General features: G+C 54.5%; 1 protein-coding gene across 1 annotated transcript in view; it reads right to left on the bottom strand.

The window, feature by feature from the left end:
- The window catches only part of LOC140396945 (ankyrin-1-like), a 660,380-nt gene that overhangs the window by 249,169 nt on the left and 397,324 nt on the right, over positions 1 to 13,887 (bottom strand). The window contains exons 3-7 of the mRNA XM_072485893.1: positions 7,357 to 7,455; positions 5,718 to 5,816; positions 3,570 to 3,668; positions 2,219 to 2,404; positions 954 to 1,052 (exon numbers count right to left, since the gene is read on the bottom strand). Of these exons, the coding sequence (XP_072341994.1) occupies positions 954 to 1,052; positions 2,219 to 2,404; positions 3,570 to 3,668; positions 5,718 to 5,816; positions 7,357 to 7,455 (582 nt within the window). The remainder of the gene's footprint in view (positions 1 to 953; positions 1,053 to 2,218; positions 2,405 to 3,569; positions 3,669 to 5,717; positions 5,817 to 7,356; positions 7,456 to 13,887) is intronic.

Raw genomic sequence — 13,887 nt, 5'->3', positions numbered from 1 at the left:
GATTTCTAGCTGCGAAACTGGCCTTTAGGCCTGTGGCCTATCTCGGAGCCCAGCTGTGTTCAAGGGTTCATGGGGCTAAACGGTGGTGTTCCTCACAGGGATTCCTGGAGCCTCCCCTCAAAGAGTTAATCATTTTGAATAAGATTCGGAATGGGAATTCAGAGTAGAGAATCTCCTCGGTTCCCACTCTGCCTCCTTTCCCGAGTGCCCATTCTGAGCACCCCCCCCCAATCAAATCCCCCCTCCCCATCATTTCCCCACCCCTCCATTATCCACCTCACCCCTCCATTGCCCCATCACCCCCACTTTCCCCCCCCCCACTCCCCCATTTACACCCTTGCTCCACCATCGCCCCATTGCTCTGCTCGAGCGCCCCCACCCCTCCATCAGCCTCGCCCCTCTCCATCGCCCCCTCACCCCCACTTCCCCCCCCTCACTTACCCCCTTGCCCCATTGCTCTGCTCGAGCGCCCCCACCCCTCCATCAGCCTCGCCGCTCTCCATCGCCCCATCACCCCCACTTCCCCCCCCTCACTTACCCCCTTGCCCCATTGCTCTGCTCGAGCGCCCCCACCCCTCCATCAGCCTCGCCCCTCTCCATCGCCCCCTCACCCCCACTTCCCCCCCCTCACTTACCCCCTTGCCCCATTGCTCTGGTCGAGCGCCCCCACCCCTCCATCAGCCTCGCCGCTCTCCATCGCCCCATCACCCCCACTTCCCCCCCCTCACTTACCCCCTTGCCCCATTGCTCTGCTCGAGCGCCCCCACCCCTCCATCAGCCTCGCCCCTCTCCATCGCCCCATCACCCCCACTTTCCCCCCCTCATTCCCCCATTGACCAAGACCCCGCCGGCTATTGATTCCCAAACTGCTCTCGGGAGGCACGGAGACTGGCGGCGGGGGGGGGGGGGGCGGGGGGGGGCGTGGAGGGTACAAATCCTGCACAATCACCTACCTTGGGCGTAAAGTTGACGTTGGCTCCTCGGGTCACCAGCATGTGAGCCATGTTGAGGTTCTCGTAGTGAGCTGCGATGTGGAGTGGAGTGAATCCAGTCTGCAATGAGAGAGAGAGAGAGAGAGAGAGAGAGAGAGAGGGGCAGGACTCAGCACCTTGTGAGGAAACATGCTCCAGTCAGCCAGAGAGCCCAGCATTACAGCACAGCACTACCTCGCTCTTCAATTACACGTCATGGCCCCATTAAGCCGACTGATCCTTTCAGTCGGCCTAAAGTGCATTTCCCTCTGCAGAGTGCGGAGCTGGCATCGAGGCGACAATTACCCGAGCCCTCGCTGCACGCCCTGTGGACGTCGGGGCCAGACCACAAAAGAATTCAGGAAGTGAAAAAGCTTTTCCATCCGAAACGGAATCAATCCCTTCGAAGTGGTGAGCACGGGTTGCCTGCGCGGACCCATCGGGAAGGGGGGGGCTTCCCTGCCCGGGGGCACTGCGCCGCCTTCGTCCCCCGAATGTGAACCCGCTCAGGCCCAGGGGTTCGGATCCACCCGCTTGACGGTCCCCCCCCCCCCCCCGAAAAGGCTGCGGGTTATCAAGCAGCTGGTGTTTTACCGCCATTATTTCCACGACCGTTGCGATTCGCCGCCCTCCCCGCGCTGTCCTCGCCTGCCAAGCTTCGGAAGGAGCTGCTTGGCACGATGATCATTGAAGCTCAAGAGCTCTCTCCGCCACCTGCCCAAAGAGTTTTTAAAACCCGAATGAATCTTCAGCTTCCCAAGCAGATGATGACTGCTCAAGAAATTGCACACGTTCTACGCCCGGCCACTAGAGGGCAATAATCATAGGAGGGCAAGGGGCAGCGGCAAGATGGATCTGGAGGTTGGCTGGACAACAGGAATCCGAGAGGGAATGAAATGAAAATCGCTTATTGTCAGGAGTAGGCTTCAATGAAGCTACTGTGAAAAGCCCCTAGTCACCACATTCCGGCGTCTGTTCGGGGAGGCTGGTACGGGATTCGAACCGTGCTGCTGGCCTGCCTTGGTCTGCTTTAAAAGCCAGCGATTTAGCCCGGTGTGCTAAACCAGCCCCATGGATGTCGTTCGGACTGCTGGAAGGTCCGGATTGGAATTCCCCAGGGGCCCGGGTTCAGTCTTGCTTTTCCTGATTTATACCGATAACGCTATCATACAATCCCGACAGTGATTCGGCCCAGCGAACCTCTGAATATCAAAGACCATCCCTCTGGCAAGGCCCTGGATGTTTACCTTGGACAGGACATCAGGGTTGGGGTCATTCTGGAGCAGGACAGCAGCAGTCCGGGTATCGTCATTCCGAGCTGCTATGTGCAAGGCAGGGAGGCACACCTTGCCCTTCGTCCCGTAGCTGATCAGGGCCGCCACCACATTCTCGTGCCCCTGCTGCAGTGCAACAGCCAACGGTGTGAACCCATCCTGGTGCAAAAAATCAAACAGCCAGACCATCAGTTACATCAGAACAGGAGCAGGAGACAGCCATCTGGCCCCTCGAGCCTGCTCCACCATTCAATGAGATCATGGCTGATCTTTTGTGGACTCAGCTCCACTTTCCGGCCCGAACACCATAACCCTTAATCCCTTTATTCTTCAAAAAACTATCTATCTTTATCTTAAAAACATTTAATGAAGGAGCCTCTACTGCTTCACTGGGCAAGGAATTCCATAGATTCACAACCCTTTGGGTGAAGAAGTTCCTCCTAAACTCAGTCCTAAATCTACTTCCCCTTATTTTGAGGCTATGCCCCCTGGTTCTGCTTTCACCCGCCAGTGGAAACAACCTGCCCACATCTATCCTATCCCCTTCATAATTTTATATGTTTCTATAAGATCCCCCCGCATCCTTCTAAACTCCAACGAGTACAGTCCCAGTCTACTCAACCTCTCCTCGTAATCCAACCCCCTCAGCTCTGGGATTAACCTAGTGAATCTCCTCTACACACCCTCCAGTGCCAGTACGTCCTTTCTCAGGTAAGGAGACTAAAACTGAACACAATACTCCAGATGTGGCCTCACTAACACCTAATACAATTGCAGCAGAACCTCCCTAGTCTTAAACTCCGTCCCTCTAGCAATGAAGGACAAAACTCCATTCGCCAGTACAACGCGAAGGAGGTGGGTTTATACAAGGGTGATGTTTTTATCTAACAAGTTGCATACAATCCCGACAGTGATTTGGCCCAGCGAGTCTGCGCCGGCCCTCTGACTAGCACCCGCCCTAGCCCTGTAACTCTGCCTAACCTGCACATCTTTGGACACTAAGGGCAATTCAGCACGGCCAATCCACCCCCAACCTGCACATCTTTGGACTCCGGAGCACCCGGAGGAAACTCACGCCGACACGGAGGAGAACGTGCAGACTCCGCACAGTCACCCGAGGCCGGGATCGAACCCGGGTCCCTGGTGCTGGGAGGCAGCAGTGCTAACCACCGTGATTCAAGAGCAGTTCAAGTGTCGGGCGTACAATACATCACCAAGACCTTTATGGGATCCCAACATCTGTCTGCAGCTTATTTCGATCAATACCTTTTGACAAGAACCACTTTCTGACCGGCACCCCACCGATGGACAGATCAGGACTTACCTCGGTTGCAACATTTTGGTTGGCGCCGTTTTCAAGCAGGAACTTCACAACATCCAGGTGGTTCTCCTGTGCTGCCATGTAAAGTGGGGTGAATCCTTTCTGTGTGGGACACAACCAATGCACAGACAGTCAGATATTACCCAACCATTCAGCCTTCAGCTAGGTGTGTTGCTTTCATCAGAACCTCAGTGCCGACCATGACGGTTATATCGGCACACAGCGCAGGTGGTTGGTTCTGGCATGGGTACATCCAGGTGGTTCAACCTGACGTGGATCGAGGGGGAATGTCTCGAACGCGCCAGCATTTCCCCGCCCGCACACTGTAGCCAGTCAGCAGCCCTGGAAGGTACCAATAACCCTCGAAACGGAGGCCGATTCTGGGCGACACGAACGTGGCTGCGACAGGGAAATGGGAACACGCCGGACACAGCACTGGGGGAGCTGGAGGGAGGTGGAATTCTAATCTCAATGAAAGCCGGAGAAATCCTTCAATCTGTCTGTCGCGGACAGCCAACAATCCACATCTCAATCCGGGGAAATCACACCGTTACAAAGTGACCTCATCCTGTAATTTTCCCAGCAGTGATTCAGTCCTGAAAAACAGACATTCTCCAGTTCACTGTTCAAAGTCGAACTTCACCTGGGGCGGGGTGAGTGTGCGTGTGTGAGTGTGCGTGTGTGAGTGTGTGTGTGTGTGTGTGTGTCTGTGTGTGTGTATGGGTGTGTGAGAGCCTGTGTGAGGGTGTATTGTGTGCGTATGCCAGTGTATGCCTCTGTGCACGTGTCTGCATATGCCCTGGGTGTGTATGTGTGGACAGCTGTGCCTGTGTGTTCCAGTATCTGTCTGTGTACGCTCTCCAATTCTGGCATCTTGAGCATCACCGATTCTAATCGTACTCTTGTTGGAAACCATGTCTCTGGATTCCCTCTCTAAAACCCTATCTGACCAATCCATCCTCGTTGAGGACCTCGATGGCCAGGGTTTTGACCACCTGTCTGTGACATTATGGGAAATGTTCAGAATACAGAGGGTTAATGTCCTATCATAATGAACCACTAGATGGAGCTAGATGCAGAACTATATAAAGCACCAACTCTCAGGCTCCTGGGAGAGGGCCGGAGAGAGTGCAGAGGGGAGGTCTAGCGAGGGCAGAATACAGTTATAGAGTGCAGAGACTTGTGTTAGGAGAGTGTAGATTACTAGATTATTGTTTACTATAGGAGTAAGTGATCGAGCTTTAATAAGTAGTGTAAATAAAAGTTAGCTTTGTTAATGAACTTAGCTTCTGTGGTCCTTGTGAACACTACAACATCCATCCCTTTTTAAAAATAAATTTAGAGTACCCAATTCATTTTTTCCAATTGAGGGGCAATTTAGCGTGGCCAGTCCACCTAGCCTGCACATCTTTGGGTTTGTGGGGGTGAAACCCACGCAAACACGGGGAGAATGTGCAAACTCCACACGGACAGTGACCCGGGATCGAACCTGGGACCTCGGCGTAGTGAGGCAGCAGGGCTAACCCACTGCGCCACCGTGCTGCCCTACGACATCCATCCTGATAACAGAATCACAAAGAACATCACATGGTACCAGGTGTGTGTTCCTAAAAGTAAGCGGTGAGTTTAGTTTCGAAGAAGAAAAGCAGAACAATCACGACACCAATCTCGGAGACAGCACCAAGCTACTGACCGTAAGGTGGAATGTCTGAAATACCCAGAATGCTTCAGGACGACCGGTAAACTAAGGCTAAACTGGAAAGATTTCAAAGAGCAATCTGAAGTTTGTTTCAAATCTGCCTCCGCATTAGAATCAGCTCCTGACCATCGAAAAATCAAAACAACAGAATCACAAAGAACACCACGCTGTCCTAACGTACAAAAGTAACAATACCCTCCCCGGGTTCAGGGCCCCAGAGGCTGACTCCTGGCTTCCGTTACCCGGGTTCAGCTCGTTTGCCAAAGGTGGTGAAGAGGTTTGCGGTGGGAGAGGGGTGGAGTTCCCTATCTCAGCCGGGTTCTCGTTGGCTTGACCCCAATTTGAGGGGGGGGGGGGGGGCGACCCTTGTAAGAGGAATTGGGCGCGAGTGGACGAGCTGCGCCCGTCTTCCCGGGGTTCCGACAGGACCTTTTCAGCCAGTTGCTTCTTACCTGGGACTGAGCGTTGATGTTCGCCTCAGAGTGGACCAATTCCTTCACCACCTGTTCCTGTCCGGCCAGGGCGGCAATGTGCAGCGCTGTGTTCCCTTTCTGGAAGGCAAACAGGGTGACTCAGGAACAATGTCTGCCAAATGGAGATCAGGACTGTAATTGGCCCTCTGGCGAAAGCGGAGCTGCAGTGGCCTCGCCTTCACTCCCCATTCTGGGGCTCACCTTGTGACATTATCCAAATGTACAGCACGTGAAGAGTTAATGTGATGTTAAGCCGAGCCACTAGAGGGAGCTAAGGGACAGTACTATAAATTGCACTGGCTCTGAAGCTAGGCAGAGGAGATGAGACTGGAGCTGACGAAGATAAGGTTCATCGTGTATTGCAGAGTTAATTAAGATATAATAGTTATGATTATTAATAATTATAATAATAATAATCTTTATTAGTGTCACAAGTCAGCTACATTAACGCCGCAATGAAGTTACTGTGAAAATCCCCTCACCGCCACATTCCAGCGCCTGTTCGGGTGCACAGAGGGAGAATTCAGAATGTCCAATTCACCAAACAAGCACGTCTTTCGGGGACTTGTGGGAGGAAACAGGAGCACCCGGAGGAAACCCACGCAGACACGGGGAGAACGCGCAGACTCCGCACAGACAGTGACCCAAGCCGGGAATCGAACCTGGGACCCGTGAAGCAACTGTGCTAACCACTGTGCTACCGTGCTGCCCACGGTAGATAGAGATAGTGTTAGTGCGTGCAGTTTAATTCCTACATGTATGTTTGCTATTCAGAATAAGCGTCAAACTCAAATTTAGTCGTGTTAATGAAATGAGTTCAGTTCATTTGAGTTGAGTTGTTGAACTCAATGCGGACTCCCGGAGGCTGTGCCTGATGCGAAGGTGAGGGGCTGTTTACCTTCCCTGGAACATTGCAGCAGGCTGTGGGCAGGGATATCACTGTGGGGGGGGGGTGGGCAGCAGGGTAGCACAGTGGTTAGCACAGTCGCTTCACAGCGCCAGGGTCCCAGGTTCGATTCCCCGCTTGGGTCACTGTCTGTGCGGAGTCTGCACGTTCTCCCCGTGTGTGCGTGGGTTTCCTCCGGGTGCTCCGGTTTCCTCCCACAGTCCAAAGATGTGCAGGATAGGTGGATTGGCCGTGATAAATTGCCCTTAGTGACCAAAAGGTTAGGAGGGGTTGCTGGATTATGGGGATAGGGTGGAAGTGAGGGCTGAAGTGGGACGGTGCAGACTCGATGGGCCGAATGGCCTCCTTCTGCACTGTATGTTCCGTGAATGCATGAGCAGGTAACAACGCTCCAATGAAAAGGGGAACTTTAATCAGGTGGCTTCTCTGCGGCTCCGAGTGAGGTCACGTCTGACTCACAGACATGAACGCTCTCCCTCTCTCTCTCCGCAGACGCTGCCTGGCCTGCTCAGTATTTCCAGCACCTTCTCTTCTCATTTGCTGCATTTCCACAGTTGTGCGTGTGGCCGATCACAGTGGGGCAACGCCACTGCCCCAGGACGCCTCTGGCAGCCCTGGGCCTCTCCAGCACCTCCTGCGAGCGATGCTGGTGTTATTCTTGCTGCCTCCCAGGCACCTTCCCCCACCCCCTCCCCCACCTGCATTTCTCACCTTGGTGACCGCCTCCAGTGTGATGCCCTGGTGCAGGAGCTCGGACACCATCTTGACGTGACCTTCCTTGGAGGCCAAATGCAGGCCGTTGAGTCCATTCTGTGGATCAGCAGAAAGACAAGCTTAGAATCGAGGAAACTGAGAGCTGCGGGAACAATTGGGAGCACAGAGGGAGGGGGGGGAGGGAGAGAGGGAGGGAGGGAGAGAGGAGGGAGGGAGAGATGGAGGGAGGGGAGGGAGAGAGGGAGGGAGATAGGGAGGGAGAGAGGGAGGGAGACTGGGAGAGAGTGGGAGAGAGGGAGGGGGGGGAGAGAGGGAGGGGGAGAGAGAGGGAGGGAGAGGGAGAGGGAGGGAGAGGAAGGGGAAAGAGGGGAAAGAGAGAGGGAGAGAAATAAAGAGGGAGTGAGAGAGGGAGGGACAGAAGGAAAGAGGGAACGAGGGAGAGAGGGAGGGAGAGAGGGAGGGAGAGAGAGAGGGAGAGAGAGGGCAAGAGGGAGAGAGAGGGCAAGAGGGAGAGAGAGAGGGAGCGAGAGGGAGAGAGAGGGAGCGAGAGGGAGAGAGGGAGGGAGAGAGGGAGAGGGAGGGAGAGAGAGGAAGGGGAAAGAGGGAGAGAGAGAGGGAGAGAAGTAAAGAGGGAGGGAGAGAGGAAGAGAGAGGGAGGGAGAGAGAGGGAGAGAGAAAGAGTGGGAGGGAGAGAGGGAGGGAGGGAGAAAGAGAGAGAAGGAAAGAGGGAGAGAGGGAGGGAGAGAGGGGGAGTGAGGGAGAGAGAGACAGAGAACAACAAAACCCAAGGCCATTCTCGATGAAGACCAGAAGGAAATACATGGCGGAAAGAACGTAGTGAAGCACGAATCAAAGATCTCCTCTGGTGGATACCAGCCTCCCAGAATACACTCCTTGCTGAATAACTGCAGGCCAACTTCCCACCTGTCAACAGAGCGACAAAGTCCAGAGACTCCCATCATTTCCAATGTGACACCATTGTGAGTGAACTCAATGCTCCTGGGTCTTTGCAACACTTGTTATGAACTGCTGGCTAACATTGTGCGGTTGGAGAGCGAGCCCATTGCAGGAACAGTGCTGTCTGGATCCCCTGCCGAGAGACAGGAGGGTACTTGGCGACATGGAGGCCCATCTGTAGTATTGGCTCACGAGGAAGCAATGGTTGGCACACCGACCATGTTCTGACGACAGATGGTACGGTGGCATAACGTCTCGAATAGCACCAGCCACGTTCAGCTGGTGCTGCCCATGCGTCCGATTCGCGGAAACCTTAGCAACCACCCTTAAAATGATCCGGTGATAATAGCTTCATTGAGAATTTTGGGGGCAGTTTCGCCAACACTTCGGGGTTGGGGGCAGGGTCAAGGGAAATGCCGATTCGGGGGAACCACAGATTGGAGCCAGGGAGGTGGGTTGGAAATTTTCGGAAATGGGACGGGAAGGGGATTAAGACGCTAAAAGATTTGTTACGGAGGGGTCGGTTTGCAGGATTGAAGGAGCTGGAAGCGAAGTGTGGGCTGGAGCAGGGAGAAGTGTTTAGCTACATGCAGGTTCGCGATTTTGCCAGAAAGGAGATACAGAGCTTCCCGGTGGAGCCGGCCTCCACATTGCTGGAGGAGGTGCTGACGACAGGGGGGCTGGAGAAGGGGGCAGCGTCAGCGGTTTACGGGGCTATTCTGGAAGAGGAGAAGGCGCCACTGGAAGGGATCAAGGCAAAGTGGGAGGAAGAGCTGGGAGAGGATATGGAGGAGGGGTTCTGGTGTGAGGTGCTCCGGAGAGTGAACGCCTCCACCTCGTGCGCGAGGTTGGGGCTGATACAGCTGAAGGAGGTTAACAGAGCACACCTCACGAGGGCGAGGATGAGCCGATGCTTTGAAGGAGTAGAAGATGTGTGTGAACGTTGCGGGGGAGGGGGGGGGGGCGCAAATCACGTTCATATTTTTGGTCCTGTCCAAAGCTGGAGGATTACTGGAAGGAGGTTTTTCGGGTAATCTCTAAAGTGGTGCACGTGAAACTGGACCCGGGCCCCCGGGAGGCCATATTCGGGGTGTCGGATGAGCCGGGGTTGGAAACGGGCGCGGAGGCAGATGCTGTAGCCTTCGCCTCGTTGATCGCCCGAAGGCGGATCCTGATGGGTTGGAGAGCAGCCTCTCCACCCAGTGCCCTGGCGTGGCGGGGGGACCTGCTGGAATTCCTGACTCTGAGAAGGTTAAGTTTGAACTGCGGGGAAGGATGGAGGGGTTCTACAATTCAGGGGCATTACTCATTCTGCACTTTCGAGAACTGGATAACAGTGAACATTAGTTGGGGCGTGTGGGTGGGAGGGTTGTGGGGAGGGGAGGGGGACTGTGTGTGTTCATGGTGACTGTGGGTGATTCCTGATTTGTTTATGTGAACATGCGGGCTAATGTCTGGGGTTTGGTGGGAGGATAGGATCGTTGTTATTGATATGGCGATTGACATATTTGTTGCTGATTATTGTTTATTGTTGGTGGGTGTAAATTTGGGAGAAAATGTGAAAGAGGAGAATAAAAAGTATTTAAAATGTTGTCGCTGCAATTAAATCCCCGTTGATTAACTAGGCCGAGCGTCGCCGTGACACCAACTTTCTTCACAACGGACTGGACTCGAATCCTCGTGCAAAAATGTCGCTTCACACCATTTTTATCACCCGTCTCTTTTTTACATATATTACCTCGCCATGTCCTCCTGTTCCATTCGTCGAGAAGAATGCATTCAATTCTCTCTGAAGTATCCATCGGAATTCTGCCTCCTGCCTATTTCAGGTGAGGAATGAAGCGGTGGGTGACATGTTTCCGATGAACCCAGATTTGGTTCGGTATTTTCCGGCACAGTGTGTGTGGATGTGGCTGATTCAGTTCAGCCGCATCATGGCGAACTATGGGGCGGTTATGGTGCGCGTGCCACTGAATATTGGGAAGCTTGTCGGGCCATCTCTCCTTCCAAGATCACTGTCTGGAACTGACTGGGCTGTAGATTAGCCAGGGGAAGTCTGGGATGTTAGCCAGTGTCTGGCTAGCACGCGGGGCTGCTTTGGAAATGGGGATGGAAACTGCGGGGAGCGCCAGGAGATGGCTCCTTCGCACATTATGATGGCAGCTTGATGTCAGCTGGTCACACCCGAGGCGTTTTCCCTTGGATTTACGCCTGGATCTCGCTTGCAATGAGTTCTGGAGCCCAGTCTCTCTGGTGGAACTGGAACTGCACATTGGAAAACAGGTTATTGCCGACTTATGGTCTGTCAGATAATTCCTTTCATCACTTTACTGATTGGGAGGAGGTTGGGAGTGTAGCTACTTGTCCTAGTTGGATCTGTCTGGTTCTTGGTGTTTGTTATTTTGTTGCCCTCCGCCCCCCCCCCCCCCCCCCCCCCCCCCCCCCCCCACAATTGTCCCGTGTCTGACATCGTGGGCGTTACGATTTTCGTTGCTCCTGTTCCGGACCCTCAAAGTGACATGGGATGGCAAGAGAGCGATGCGGCCTGGTCCTCAGGCTTCAGCACTCAGCCAAGTCAACCCGAACCCTCAGGTCTGGACATCTTCCCAAACAGGCTTCTCAGAAAGGGAGAAGGTGAACAGGAGATGTAAAAGAGAGGGAGAAAAGAGGAGAAGGGTGAGGCACCATCAATTTGACTGGAGACAAAGTTGAATTCAAACTGAGGCTTTATTGGTGTCTGATGTGTGGCCTCCCACAGCAGCTGGTGAAATGGCTGCGAGCTGGAGGCCAAGCATATTTATAACCCGGCTCCTGGGCGGAGCTAGCATGCAGGGGCCCAGGTGAACCTGTAGTGCAGGTTCTACCGTACAACCCTTAATATAGGAACACAGTGGTTTACCACATTCACCCCCTGTTAAAATTGAGTCCGGCAGAGGTGGTGGATAACTACATACAATTCGTAATCTTTAATATTTACAGAACAGTGAAAAAAAAGTCTCTGGTCACCCGGTGAGCCGGTCAGAAGTTCAGCTGGTCCGGCGCCTTCATCGTCCTCTGGGATCGACGAAGTGGAGCCAGCGATGTTGGTGCTGTCGTGGTCGAATTGACTCTGGGAGCGTGCCGAAATTCTCTTCATCAACGGGGGTGGGCAAGGGGAGGACGGACAGTCCTAGGGGGGGTGATGGGGACGGCAGGGGAGGGGAGGGTGGCGCCGGGGGCGACGGGGGTGGTGCGGGGGTGGAACCTGCTGGTGCCAGGTCCCTGAGGGAGGCGGTATCCTGGCGGCCGTCGGGGAACGCCGCGTAGGCGTACTGTGGGTTTGCGTGGAGCAGGTGCACCCTTTCCACCAACGGATCCGCCTTGTGGAGCCGCACTTGTTTACGGAGAAGCACGGTTCCCGGATCTGTGAGCCAAGTTGGGAGCGATACCCCGGATGTGGACTTCCTGGGGAAGGCAAAAAGACGTTCATGCGGTGTACTGTTAGTAGCAGTGCAAAGTAATGAGCGAATGGAATGTAGTGCATCAGGGAGGACCTCTTGCCAGCAGGATGTCGGGAGGTTTCTGGACTGTAGGGCCAGCTGGACGGCCCTCCATACCATCCCATTCTCCCTTTCTACCTGTCCGTTTCCCCGGGGGTTGTAGCTCGTCGTTCTGCTGGAGGCGATACCCCTGCTGAGCAGGAACTGACGCAGCTCATCACTCATGAATGAGGACCCCCTGTCACTGTGGATGTAGGCGGGGAAGCTGAACAGAGTGAAGATAGAATTAAGGGCTTTAATGACGGTGGCAGATGTCATGTCGGGGCATGGGATGGCGAAGGGAAAACGGGAGTATTCATTGATCACACTGAGGAAATACGCATGTCGGTCGGAGGAGGAGGGGAGGGGGCCGTTGAAATTCACGCTGAGGCGTTCAAAGGGGCGGGAGGCCTTCACCAGGTGCGTGCGGTCCGGCCGGTAGAAGTGCGGTTTGCACTCCGCACAGACTGGCAGTCCTTGGTGATCGTCCTTACTTCCTCGACGGAGTAGGGCAAATTTTGTGCCTTAATGAAGTGGTACAACCGAGTGACCCCTGGGTGACAACGACTGTCGTGCAGGGTCCGGAGTCGGTCTACCTGTGCGCTGGCACATATACCTCGGGATAGGGCGTCTGGGGGCTCGTTGAGTTTGCCCGGGCGATACTTAATCTCGTAGTTATCGGTGGAGAGCTCGATTCTCCACCGCCAGATTTTGTCATTTATGATCTTGTCCCCTGTGTGTTGTTGAACATGAAGGCTACCGACCGTTGGTCAGTGAGGAGAGTGAATCTCCTGCCGGCCAGGTAACGCCTCCAATGTCGCACAGCCTCAACGATAGCCTGGGCCTCCTTTCGACGGATGAGTGCCGAATTTCGGAGGCATGGAGGGTGCGGGAAAAGAATGCCACGGGCCTGCCTGGTTGAGGGTGGCGGCAAGGGCGATGTCCGATGCGTCGCTTTCTACTTGGAAAGGAAGTGTTTCGTCTACAGCGTGCATTGTGGCCTTGGCAATATCAGCTCTGATCCGGGCGAAGGCCTCGGCCGTCAGGGGAAACTGGGTGGACTGTATGAGTGGGCGGGCCTTGTCCGCATTAGTTTGGGACCCACCGTGCGTAATACGAGAAGAACCCCAGGCAGCGGTTTGAGGGCCTTGGGGCAGTGGGGGAGGGGGAGCTCCATGAGGGGGCGCATGCGGTCGGGATCGGGACCCAGAACTCCGTTCTGGACCACGTTGCCGAGGATGGCTAAGCGGTTTGTACGGAGCCCGGCTCCTGGGCGGAGCTAGCATGCAGGGGCCCAGGTGAACCTGTAGTGCAGGTTCTACGGACAACCCCTAATGTAGGAACACAGTGGTTTACCACAAAGGGAAGGGGAGAACGAAAGGAAGGCGTGTGTGTGTGTGAGAGGAAGGGATGATCGAGAATAGGAAGAGAGGGGAGAGGTGAGGGGGGAAGAGAGGGAGTGAGGGAACGATGGAGAGGAGGAAGAGACAGAGGAACATCTTTGAACACGGGCAGCACGGTGACACAGCGGTTAGCACTGCTGCCTCACTGCTCCGAGGTCCCGGGTTCAATTCCGGCCTCGGGTGACTGTGTGTGGAGTTTGCACGTCCTCCCCGTGGCTGCGTGGGTTTCCTCCGGGCGCTCCGGTTTCCTCCCACAGTCCAAAGATGTGCAGGTCAGGTGGATTGGCCGTGATAAATTGTCCCAGTGTCCAAAAGGTTAAGCCGGGCTACTGGGTAACGGGGATAGGGTGGAGGCGTGGGCTTACGTAGAGTGCTCTTTCCAAGGGCCGGTGCAGACTCGATGGGCCGAATGGCCTCCTTCTGCACTGTAAATCCGATGATTCGAACACGGCCTTCAAACTAAAATATATTCTCAGCTAAGACAGTACGGGTTACCCTTCAAGCTGTGCGACATCAGGATGTCGAATCAGCTGCTCCAATAACAAACAATAACATGCCTGTTTTTAATCACCCCGCTGCCAGGCTAACGCAGTTATTGTTTCGGATCAAGCGCTTCTATTTTCCTTTCCAGTCACCTGATCTACAAACAC

Source organism: Scyliorhinus torazame, chromosome 20 (assembly GCF_047496885.1).
Source record: "Scyliorhinus torazame isolate Kashiwa2021f chromosome 20, sScyTor2.1, whole genome shotgun sequence".
In the NCBI taxonomy this organism is placed as follows: Eukaryota; Metazoa; Chordata; class Chondrichthyes; order Carcharhiniformes; family Scyliorhinidae; genus Scyliorhinus; species Scyliorhinus torazame.
Note: the sequence above shows the minus strand (reverse complement) of the source record. Positions and strands in the feature narration are given on the sequence as shown.